Source organism: Muscardinus avellanarius, assembly GCF_963383645.1.
Source record: "Muscardinus avellanarius genome assembly, chromosome: X".
NCBI classification, from domain to species: Eukaryota; Metazoa; Chordata; class Mammalia; order Rodentia; family Gliridae; genus Muscardinus; species Muscardinus avellanarius.
In genome coordinates this window covers 35,034,415-35,046,461 of record NC_137792.1, presented here as the reverse complement: position 1 = coordinate 35,046,461, position 12,047 = coordinate 35,034,415, and the positions used below count along the sequence as shown (strand labels likewise).

The 12,047-nt window shown below is 36.3% G+C and overlaps 1 protein-coding gene across 6 annotated transcripts in view; it reads left to right on the top strand.

Annotated features, from left to right (window-relative positions):
• Positions 1 to 12,047, top strand: part of CASK (calcium/calmodulin dependent serine protein kinase) — a gene marked incomplete at both ends in the record, with an annotated part of 384,129 nt that overhangs the window by 74,959 nt on the left and 297,123 nt on the right. For all 6 annotated transcript variants that reach the window (XM_080718576.1, XM_080718575.1, XM_080718573.1 and 3 more), the window contains one exon: positions 4,963 to 5,075. In XM_080718576.1, coding sequence (XP_080574702.1) covers positions 4,963 to 5,075 — 113 coding nt within the window. The remainder of the gene's footprint in view (positions 1 to 4,962; positions 5,076 to 12,047) is intronic.

Sequence of the window (12,047 nt, the reverse complement as noted above, 5' to 3'; positions counted from 1 at the left end):
CCTTCAGGGGAGGTTTGCCAACAGTAGGGGAAAGGGCCAATCAGTTAGCAGAGTTGCTCCACAGAGAGGAAGTGAGGGTATTTATGTAGCCAGGGTCTTAGGGTGTGGCTAGCAACGTGGGACAGTGCTGGTCTTCTTACAATATCTAGAGTCTGCCCCATCTCCACTTCTGGCTTCAGGGGATTCACCTCGTGTCTCAGCTGCCCGTGAGGGGAGGGCAAGGGACCCGACCTATCAAAGATCTAACTGCCTCTCCAACAAATTTCACTTAAACCTTTTTATTTTAACCACACTAACCACACCCTCTTTTTATTTCTAGTTCCATTGTTATCTGATTCTACCAATTGATGAGCTTCTTTAGGATTCTGTACTGTGAAAGGGTTGGGTTCTGAATGAGTTTCCAAATTTTCTCTTTGCAGGTCAGATTTCTCCAGTCTGTTGAGTCAATTGCCATCATTCTATCTGTTCTCTCGCCTCTCACATATTACTATTGTCTCCTCTCTTGTTCTTCCAATCCTTAAAAAACTTTTTGGTATCATTTTAATGGGTCTATTTGTCAACTTTGTGTCACTGTAACCAAAATCCCTGACAAGAACAACTTAAGAAAAGATTTATTTTGGCTCATGATTTCAGAGGATTCAGTCCATGGTCATTTGGCTCCAATGCAGAAACATACTGGTGGAAATGTGTGGCAGAGGAAAGCTGCTCAGCTCATGACAGGCAGGAAACAGAGAGAAAAGGAACTGGGGGAAAATAAAGCCTTCCAGGGCATGCCCCCAGTGACCCACTTTCTCCAACTAGGTCTCACCTCCCAGTAGTCCACTCAACCATCAATGGATGAGTCCATTGATGAAATTGGAGCTTCATGATCTAGTCACCTCCCAAGGCCCCACCCCTAGACCTTACTGCACTGGGGATCATGCTTCCAGCATGAGACGTCAAGGGACATGCCAAATCTAAACCTATATAACAATGAGGTTTGAGGAGGGAAATGAAATAAATGCACTGTGCTAAATCCATCCTATTATTCAGAAAATGAACATATTAGTATAATTTCTAGCATAATTTTATTTAATTCTAGTCTCTTTTGATATATTTATTATCAAAATAATAATCTTTGATATCAGAATTATTCCATAGACTTAAACGTTCTTGACATAAGTGAAAACTAGAGGAGATTGTTCTATGATGGCATAGGGACACAGGTGGGTTCTTTTAAAAATATTAGGGGCTGGGTGTGGTGGCGTACGCTTGTAATGAGACTGGAAGATCACAGTTCGCAGCCAGCCTCAGCTACTTAGGCCCTTCTCAACTCAGTGAGACACTGTTTCAAAATAAAGAATAAAAATAGGGCTGGGGGTGTAGCTTTGAGGTAGAATGCCCCTGGGTTCCATCCCCAGTACCACCAAAAAAAAAATTAGAGGATGTTATAGCAATACTCATTTTTTTAGGTTTTAAATACTAGCAATACTCCTTTTAAACATACTCTGGTTCCACATTTTACTTAAAAACATGGATTTCTGTAAGCAGCCATCTGCCCTAAGTAGAACTTTTTGTTATAGTAGGGAAATCATTGTTCAGTATTTGTAAGGAGCTGAATAAGGCATATATACTTAATCAAATCTGGACTACCATCAATTATTATTCCATTTTGATCAATACACTGGGGTCATACTTAGAAATATGAAAAAGATAGTAGTTTATAATGATGCATTACAGATTATCAATATTTACCATATATATATATATATATATATATATATAGTCAGTAATTTACTAGACCAAAGATTAAAAATCTTAAGTATGAAACTCTTTAAGTGTGAATCTTTCTTTCTCTCTTCTTTCTTTCTTTCCTTCCTTCCTTCCTTCCTTCCTTCTTTCTCTACTGGGTGGGGATTGAACCCAGAGGCATTCTACTTCTAAACTGTACCCCCAGCTCTTTTTATTTTTTATTTTGTTTTGAACAAGGTCTAAGTTGCTGAGGCTGGCCTCAAACTGTGATCCTCCTGTCTCAGCCTCCCAAATGCTAGAATTATAGGCATGCATCACGATGCCTGACAAGGATGAAATTTCAAGCATAAAAAGGAGATACAGGCAGTCTGAAACTTAGGCTCTGAGTTTTTGCTCTTTCCTATATTGTCATCAAACATAATTAGTAAATATATTAGATGTTACATATATATATATATATGTGTGTGTGTGTGTGTGTGTGTGTGTGTGTGTGTGTATCTTATCACTACTTCCTTTTTAATAGGAGATCAAGACAAATTTTAATTTTTCATCAGTTTCTTCTAAGTTTCAAGTTGTGGATTAAATCACAAGTCCTCAGAGTATATTTTGATATCTTTTTTGGGTATTTAATATGATTTACCTTTCTTGTTCCCCTGGATGTCATTAAGAGATAGGCTTTTAAAATGCCTACTTGGGACTTATCTTCCGGTTCTGAAGAGTGTATAGATATACTCATTTTTCTTTGCCTCATATTATTAAATTAACTTAAAGAATTGAGTATTTAGTGGGATTTATATTCATAGATTTAATTGTTTCTGTGATTGTTGTCACCTTGTTCCCATTCTCCCTTCTCCCTAGCTCTCTTAATTTTACTCTTACTAAAAGGGTGGGGGAAAGAAGCTCTGCTTTCTTCCTCACCTTTGTTCAAGCAGGAAAAAGTAAAGAATTGACTCTATTGACCATGAACAATGCTACACATAGAGCTCGGAAAGTTTTCAAAACCATGTAGTGTATTGAAGCACATGCTATACAAATGTATATATAAATAGAGTCCCAAGGGCTTATGGTCGACAAAAACCAATTACATTAAGCATTTCTTGAAACTGCCTGCTATTGTCAGAATAAATAATCACAAGTAAGACATCCAGGTTGAGAAAGAAACCATTTGTTGGAGCCCTGCCTCACTTGGTTATATTGTCACAGAGGAAAATCTTTGAAGAGTTTTGAGTGGTTATTGAAAGGTCTTTCTCTGAAACTCTGAAAGATACATTATTACCCTTTCTTCTCCTTGCAGGTTAGCTTTGTTAGGCTGTTTGAAGAGAGGTTTGAAGATGTGTTATAACCAATGTCCTCATGATGGCATTGATGTGATTTTGGAGTAATGCTTAAGCCTAGGTTAGATCGAATTTATCTGCTTGCTGTCTAGTTGAAAAAAGAAAGACAAAGTTTAAGGCAAGCAGTATTGCAATGTCCTAGTGTAAATGAAGAATTTTTTTCTATGTGCTGATTGAACACATATTTCCAGGTATACTGTTACTGCCTGTAAAAAAAAAAAAAAGGTCTTCTTTTGCTCCCCCTACCATGAAGCGCGCGCGCGCACACACCCACACACCCACACCCCCCCCCACACCTTTATTTAATGATTTAAACCATACTTAAAATAAACTACTATAGTATATTGCTACTATGATATGTTAATAGTCAATTCAAACACATACCAACCTATCTTTGTATTATCGTGAGTTGCGATATTTATCTGTTCACAGAACACATTCTCCCTCTCTACCCCCCCCCCCGTGTGTGTGTGTGTGTGTGTGTGTGTGTGTGTGTGTGTGTAGCCTGGTCCTGGGTATTGACTTTTTTTTGGTGGTGCTAGAACCTAGGGCCTTGCATACTAGGTAAATGTACCACCCCAAAGCTACAGCCCCAACACAAACATTGGCAATTTTAAAATCATCTCAGCTGATTCAACTATGTGGCCAGTTCTGAGAGTCAATAATTTAGATTGAGGAGAGGATGCGAAAGCAAGTAACTGGACCAGAGACACTGTTGGTAAAAGACAGTTCCTTTCCTTTGGCAATTGAAAACAATTCTAATTTGCAGTTTAAGGAGGAGAAAGGCTATCTCTGTGATTTCAGACGAGACTAGAGAGGTTCCTGGAGAACAAATCATTTAGGACTTTCTCTCGGTGAAGTGACTATTCAAGTCTTTGGGGCAGATTTTATTGGAGTGTATTTTTTTTCTCTTTTTAGGAATTATTTTTATTTTTGGGGTCTTGACTAGATATGTGTGTTGAAAGTACTTTCTCCTTCTGAGATTTGAAAGTACTTTCTCCTTCTGAGATTTTAAGCAGGGACATAATACAAGCTTTTCATTTGTAAAATATTACTACAAGAAAGAATGGAAGAAGTAAGTTCTTCAGCGGTCACTGCAAAATATGATAGTAGCTTAAAGCAGGGTGTGGAACATGGAAAGAAGTGAGCAAGTTCAAGAGATAATTGGAAAAAGAGATAATTGAGACCTACTCGGCAGGACTTGTTCATGCAGACTGGGTCAGCATGAGTAGGTCAACTGAGTAGATGAGAGAAGGTGTCCAGAATGACTTTAGTTTCTAGGCCAGAAGAATAAATCTCTACAGGCTACCACTGCCGTGGACTTCACTTATTTTGTTTGAGATGTTGATAATCTGTAGAGACTGTTACAATAACTCTCCTTGAACTTAAGAATTCTATTGAGAATTTTAAAACATGATTGAAAATAACAATTTGTCCTCTATTTTTCTGGCTTAATATATTTTTGTTTGTGTATGTGTGGTACTGAGGATTATACCCAGGGGCATTCTATCTCTGAGCTACACCTCCAGTCCCTTTTTATTTTTTTGTTTTGAAATCAGGATCTCTCTAGATTTCTAAGGGTCTCACTAAGTTGCTGAGGCTGCCCTCAAACCTGCAATCCTCCTATATCAGCCTCTCAATTACTGGAATTAAAGGCATGTGCCACCATGTCTGGCTTAATAATATTTTTAAATGATGAATTACTTACCTTGTGCATTACAGAAAATTTTGTTCAAAATTGTATTACTTAATTTTTATTTTGAAAACTATTCCATCACGAGTCTAAAATACAATGGCATGGTGTTATGTAGTATATAGATAATGAAATACAGTGAGATATTGATGAGAATGAGGTACTTAAGAAAATTAGTAGTAAAATGACTTTTTTGTTTTTTAGGGGTCCCTTCAGTGTTGTACGACGATGTATCAACAGAGAAACTGGGCAACAATTTGCTGTAAAAATTGTTGATGTAGCCAAGTTCACATCAAGTCCAGGGTTAAGTACAGAAGGTAAGAGATGGATTTCAAGTAAGTTATTTGATGTCTGGCTTTATTCCACCTCCAAATCCATTTATCAACCTAACCTTCATCTGGGGGTGGGGAAGCAGAGGGTGTGAGTGGGAAGTGGGTGGAGACAGGTTTCCATTCTAGTTTCTCAGAATTATGAAAGATAGCATGTGGAAGAGTAAATTTATAAAGTCATCTAAGATTGTTGTGGGTCTATGTTTTTTACTAGAAAGAAAGTAAAATCTGGACATTACATTTTTAGGATCTCATTTGAATCCTAAGGCATATGACATGGGCTAGGAATGGAGGGGAAATAATCCCAAAGATGAGAATTGCAGATTCAGAAGAAACTAAGGTCCTTCCAAGTACATAATTTACCAACTTTAGGTAAATGATCTAGTACCACTAGAAGATTCATATGTCACATTTTGCTTAAGTCACATATATGTGTGAAAATTTAAAAGATGGTACTGTTAAAACTTGCTGGCATCAAATTTTAAGGCATTAATATAAAGTTATTTTGTTTTTGGTTTTTTGGTTTTTTTTGGTGCTAGGGATGGAACCCAGGGACATTCTACCTCTGAGCTACATTCCCTGCCCTATTTTTTATCATTTATTTGAAACAAGGTCTCACTGAGAAGACCTCACTAAATAGCTGAGCCTGGCCGTGAACCTGACATCCTTCCTGTCTCAGCCTCCCAAGTTCTGGGATCACAAGCATATACCACCACACCCAGCCATTTTTTAGTTTTAAGCCATAGTTTTATGTAACCATGATTTGTACTTTAGATGATATAATTGATTATTACATTAACTTTTCTAATTAGCCTTTTAACTTTAGACATTTCCAGAGTCCAATAAAAGATAAATCCTTCTTTCTTTCTTTCTTTTTTAATTCCAAGAGAAATGCAGTTGAAAGTTTAGATTGAAAAAATCTAAGAGAAGGTAACCTGTTTATGTTTTATCCAGTTATCTTACTTTGGGAAGGAGAAGCTCACATACTGTAAGCTCCAAATTAATCTATTCCAGTAGATGTGTTTCTAGGATTATTACTTTACACATTTTTGTGACCCTTTGAACTAAAGAATCGCTAAGTGATTGCTATTTCGTGCTTTAATCTTTAAAATCTTATGGTAAAATTTAGAAATTTTATATTTTATGATTTCATAGTTATAATGAAATCGGCTGTTAACTGCTCTTGAATATAAATGATTTTATAAATTTAGTAAAATTTCAAATTTACTTTTAATCAGGATTTACAACTAAATTGTGTTTCTTTAAAAATTTTTTTCAATGCTAGGGATCAAACCCAGGGCCTTAAGTATGCTAGGCAAATGCTGTTTTCTGAAATGTTTAACTGCCTTTGCATTTCATACACTTTGGCTTTTCTATACTTCACTTGTCTAATAAAGAAACCCTTCCCATATACTGAGGTAATTTCTTATAAACCTAATTCATTAAACAGATAGGGTGTGTGTGTGTGTGTGTGTGTGTGTGTGTGTGTGTGTGTGTTACTAGGGATTCTGCCTCTGAGCTATACCCCCAGTCCTTTTTATTTTTATTTTGAAACAGAGTCTTGCTAATTTGTAGATGCTGGCCTTAAACTTGGTGATACTTCTGTCTCAGCCTCTCAAATATTAGAATTACAAGTATATGCTACTGTGCCCAGCTCAAATAAGTGTTCGGAAACACTTTCTTTTAAATGTTCTGATACTATTTATATAAACTCAGTAATATTCCAATTTAAAATCATAAGTGTTAAATAAATTATTTAATTACCTTTATTAAATTGGAATAATAGAAGCCAAATTCTCTTAAGCATTGTTGCAAATAATTAAAATAAATATTCATAGCTGGTTTTAGCCCAAATTATTCACATCAGAAGATGATTTATGTCATCATTATACCTAATTCTGTATTTCTTCTGGCTAAATACAATTTTTAGGGAGACAATTAATTATTTTCTCATTTGTCTCAGGTGGTTTATTGACCTATTTCTTCAGCCAGATCTGTGGAGCTATAGACTTAGAATGTGAGACTGAATCTCTGTTTATTGCCACTTAGTAAGGGAGTTAAACTCCAAACTTTTAAAAGGGGAGAGGACTTGGCATAAAATCCATATCCCTGGGGTTAAGTTGTGTCTTTACATAATACAGTATATGGGAGCCTGTCACTGAAGTCATAGCTCACTCCTTCGTTATCTTGGCAATAGAAATTTTTTCAAATACTGTTCCAAAGACAAGGCCATGACACCCCATTGATCCTTTTATATTTCTAGTCCTCTTTAAACTCAACAACATTCTGTATTCTTTTAATATCCATTTTATATGGTAGAACCACAACATATAAAGGTTTTATGATGTCCAGTTGAATTCTTCATATGTCTCATGATTTTGTATGGCTTTGGTCAGAGTTCAGTGGTAATCAAGTGAAAATATACTATTGGCCCTTTATATTTATAGCAATGGCCTATAGTTTTCTCATCTTCTTCAGCACACTGACTCATTATAAGTAAGGCAAGAAACAAGCAAAATTTTATCTCTAAAATTTCCACCATTTTTTTCCAGTGGATTTCTCATACTTTATTGCTTATGTTCACATTAGCTTACTTTACTCTGACTTGGACATGTTTTATTATGAAATGTATAATATATAATAAATAGCAAAATATTTTATTATATAAAACCTATTTGAACAGTGCCCCCTTCATGACTCCCCACCCACATTCTTTCAATCCTTCTCCAGTCACTATAGGCAAAACATCTTGTCCCCTTTGTTCTCTCAGTCCATTTACAAATTGTTAGGACATGAAAATTGCCTCATTCATGACAAAATGCAAAAAGAGGTAATATATTAGGAAGAAACAAAGCCAGGTGTGGTGGCCACACTTCTAATCCCAGTACTTGGGAGGCTGAGACAACAGCCAGCTCAAGCTACTTAGTGAGGCCCTCTGTAACTTAATAAGACCCTGTTTCAAAATAAAGAATAAAAAATAGGGCTGGGGCTGTAGCTTGGAGGTAGAATGCCCCTGGGTTCTAACCCCAGAGGCAAAAAAATGAAACAAATTTTAAGTGAAATTTAACACAATAAAATAAATTCAAATAAGAATATCTAGAAATACTTGTTTTCTATTGTGTTCTCTTCCAACTAAACCAGTCTCTCAAGCAAAAGATAATTCAAAAATCTATTTTATTCTTTATTTTTCCTTTTATTTCTCATTTTATTATTTCATTTTTGGCTTTTTGGTTTATTGTTTCAATATTTTTCCTGTTTTCTTAGTATATTTGTATTCATATATATTATGAGTGAAATTGGTTTATAAAGACTCAACTGGGAACCTACCATCTGCTATTTATTTGAATAAGTCATTGTAATACAAAAACAAAAAGAGGTCCTATTCTTAAGGGACTTAACAATTTAATAATCTCCAAAAATTGTGTAGTATGGCCTTTATTAGAAAAATATGTAATAAATTCCAAGTAAATAATTTACAAATTAACTTTTGAAACACAATATGTTTATTAGCTGGAGATCACCTATACATTTTTTTTTTGGTGGTGGTAGTGGTGCTACTGGGAGATTTTTACTCCTGACTTACATTTTCAGCTCTATTTTATTTTCTATTTTGAAAAAGGATCTCACTTAGTTGTGGAAGGCTTAAGTTGCTGAGGCTGCCCATGAACCTACAATCTTACCATCTCAGTCCCCCAAATACTGGGATTACAGTTGTGTGCCACCACACCTTGCTACATGTTTTAATATTAAGTTTTTTGCAATACTGGGGATTGAACTCAGGGGTATTCTAACTCTGAGCTCTACACCCAGACTTATTTTTTATTCTTTATTTTGAAACAGGGTCTCACTAAGTTGCAGAGGGCCTCACTAAGTAGCTGAGGCTGTCTGTGAACCTGGGATCTTTGTGCTTCAGCCTCCCAAGTACTGAGATTACAAGCATGTGCCACCACACCTGGCTTTAATATTAAATTTGTATTGCTCTACTGAAAATGAGATAATTATTTTATATCTATTTTCTATTTCCATATGATCAAAGTCATATTTTTGCATTCAATTAGGGTATTTAACTTGGAGGTAGCTGCATGGTATTCAATAATCCCTTGAAATTGTAAACAGATTCATGTATATATTTTAATTTGCCTGAATAAAGAGTCCACAGATTTTATTATATTTCTAAAAAGGCATATTATTCCTAAATGGTTTAGAATTTCTTCTTTCACATGATAAAGAAGTGAAATGGATACTTATCGACCTGAGATGAATAAGAAGTTTGTATTCAATGAAAGCAGGGTGATTTTATATTAGGGTATTATTTCTGATTGGAAGATATTTTCATACTTATATATATAGCTCCCATTAATGAAATCCCTAGATTAAGATCTTGCATTTTTAATTAATATACTTTTTGTCTCTTACTCTGCTGAGCCACTAATTAAAATAGGCTTTTTGTTTTAAAATTAGGTATCAAGATTAATTCAGGCAAATAAGAACATTAAAAGGTAGTGAGACAGGTAGAATTGAAAATTGGAGAAATCAGTTATCTATGATTTAATTGTAAAAGTCCCCAAATCACAGTTTTAGTTTGGAATGTTATAGGTTGTTTTCTAGAGATAGTATAGATGGGTTCCACTTTACTTAGTTTCCCAGAATATCTCATTCTTAAAGTCCCTGGGTAGTGGGTGATATCAGCAAAATTGGACGACTGATGTTTTTAGATAGTTCCCATTTCCATAAAAAGAATGAGAAAACTAACAAAAATGTCAAAATCAACCCAGGGAGATTTTTTTGTGTTTGATGCTGGATGTGGAATTCCCACACTGCACACATGCTAGGTAAGCATTCTACCATTGAGCTACACCCAGTCCTCTCTGCTAATCTTGAGACAGAGTCGTACTATATTGTTCTGGCTGGCCCCAAACTCACAACCTTCCTGCCCTGACTTCCTGAGTATCTGACAACCCAGGAAGAATTTATTCAAATAAAAGAATGACTGGTTCTTGGTAAAACAAACAAACAAACAAACAAACAAACAGTGAGCATCATAGCATTGTAACTTGTTGCATTCACATTCCCCTCTCTCTAGCACCTTGCTATCCTTGAAAACAGTTTATAATAATGATGAAAACTAGCAGCCTGACAGATATCAGATACTTCTTCAAGTCAGGGATGGAACTCCTTCAATGCCTCATTCTTAAAATATTATCATTTTTAAAAGTTGTTTAGTAGTTCTTTTGAAGACCTCACTTGTAAAGTTCTCTTTATTTGGCCTGACTCCGATCAACCAGTGGAAAAAAATCTATAATCTAGGGGAGCATTTGCTAAAAACTTTTAGAGATAGTTATTTAACTTCATTGCTGCTTGAGACAGTAGATAATTTTTTGGGTATATATATATATATTCATGCTTGTAAAATTCTGAGAACTAACCCCTTAAAGCCCTACCTTCTGGATGTCATACTCTACAACTAGGAATTGAATGCTAAGGTAGAGATGCCAACTCCATGACAGAGTGTTGGAGATATTCCCCATGCATACACAATGTGCTTGAGCAAAAACTAAACAGAACAAGCAGAGGCTTTAATGGTCACACAAAGCAAAGAATAAGGGCTTTGCAGAACTTGTTCCAAAAAAATCACTGAACATTACAGAATAAGAGCAATAATAAACAGCAACCACAACAACTAACCCTGGAGGTGAAGGGATTCTGATATGTAGAGTTGACACATAGTTCTTAACACATCCAGTTTTGAAAAAATCTGTGAGCAATGCAGCCTGATTCAGAGGTTGGACATGGCTGGTTGCGGGGAGAGGGGAGTCCCTGGGAGTGCAGCCTAGGGAACTACATATGCCCCCACACACATAGTTTTGGCCTCAACGATCTGAGACCCGCTGCATCCCTCTGTCATGTTTCCTGCTACTATCACCACTATGGTTTCTGCTTCAGAATCAGCCCTGTGGACTCTGAAACTGGGAATCCCAATAAACCTTTCCTCCTCTCAGTTGTTCTTGTCTGGTAGTTTGGTGACAACATTGGGGAAGCTGACTAAAATAGAAATTCATACCAAGGAGTTTTGTGATTAAACCTAACTGTATCATTTAGAAACCTTTGAAACTGCTTTGTGGGAGGAGTTTGGAAAGGTATGGGAATGCAGGCTTCAAAAACATTACAATGTAAGCAGCACCGAATGGGTGATTCTGATAGAAGCTCTGAAGGCCAGAATGCTAATAGGAACTGGGACCTAAAAACTGTTGAGGTTTTAAATTAAAAAAGGACTTCATAGGAGATTGTTCCAGAAGCCACATGTGTTATATTTTGGCAGAGAACTTATCTGGACTTTGCTTCTGTTTTAAGACTTTGAGTCTGAATTTAAAGGCAATGGACTAAATAATCTAAAGAGTGAATTTTAAAGCAGCAAAGCATTGAAACAGTGGCATGGGTATTGCTGGCAGCTTATATTCAAGTTTGATATAATAAAAGGGAGCAGAAAGCAGAGGTGAAAGACTGAAAACTTGTAGTTTGGTCAGAAATTCCCATGTAAAATTGAGGCCAAGGAAGATGCAGTTGTTAGATAGATTGTGGTCACTGAAGAAAAGTACTGTGTACAGAGACAGTAGGAAAGATATGTTGAGGGTATCTGGATAATAAGCAAGACTCTACCTATCACAGGCTGAAGAGTACTACCATGGAAAGTTTGCTTGAACAAGGTCAGTTTAAAGTTAGGCCCATGGCAGGCCAGGCGTGATGGCGCACACTTGTAATCCCCGCGCTTGGGAGGCGGAGACAGGAGGATCGTGCTGGTTTGGAGCCAGCCTCGCTGGCTTAAGAGACTCTGTTTCCACATAAAAATGTTAAAAAATAGGTCTGGGCATGTAGCCCGTGGGAGTGTAGCCCAGAGGTAGAAGGGCTTCCAGGAACCCCAGTACCACCAAAAAAAAAAAAAAAAGTTAGGTCCATGGCACA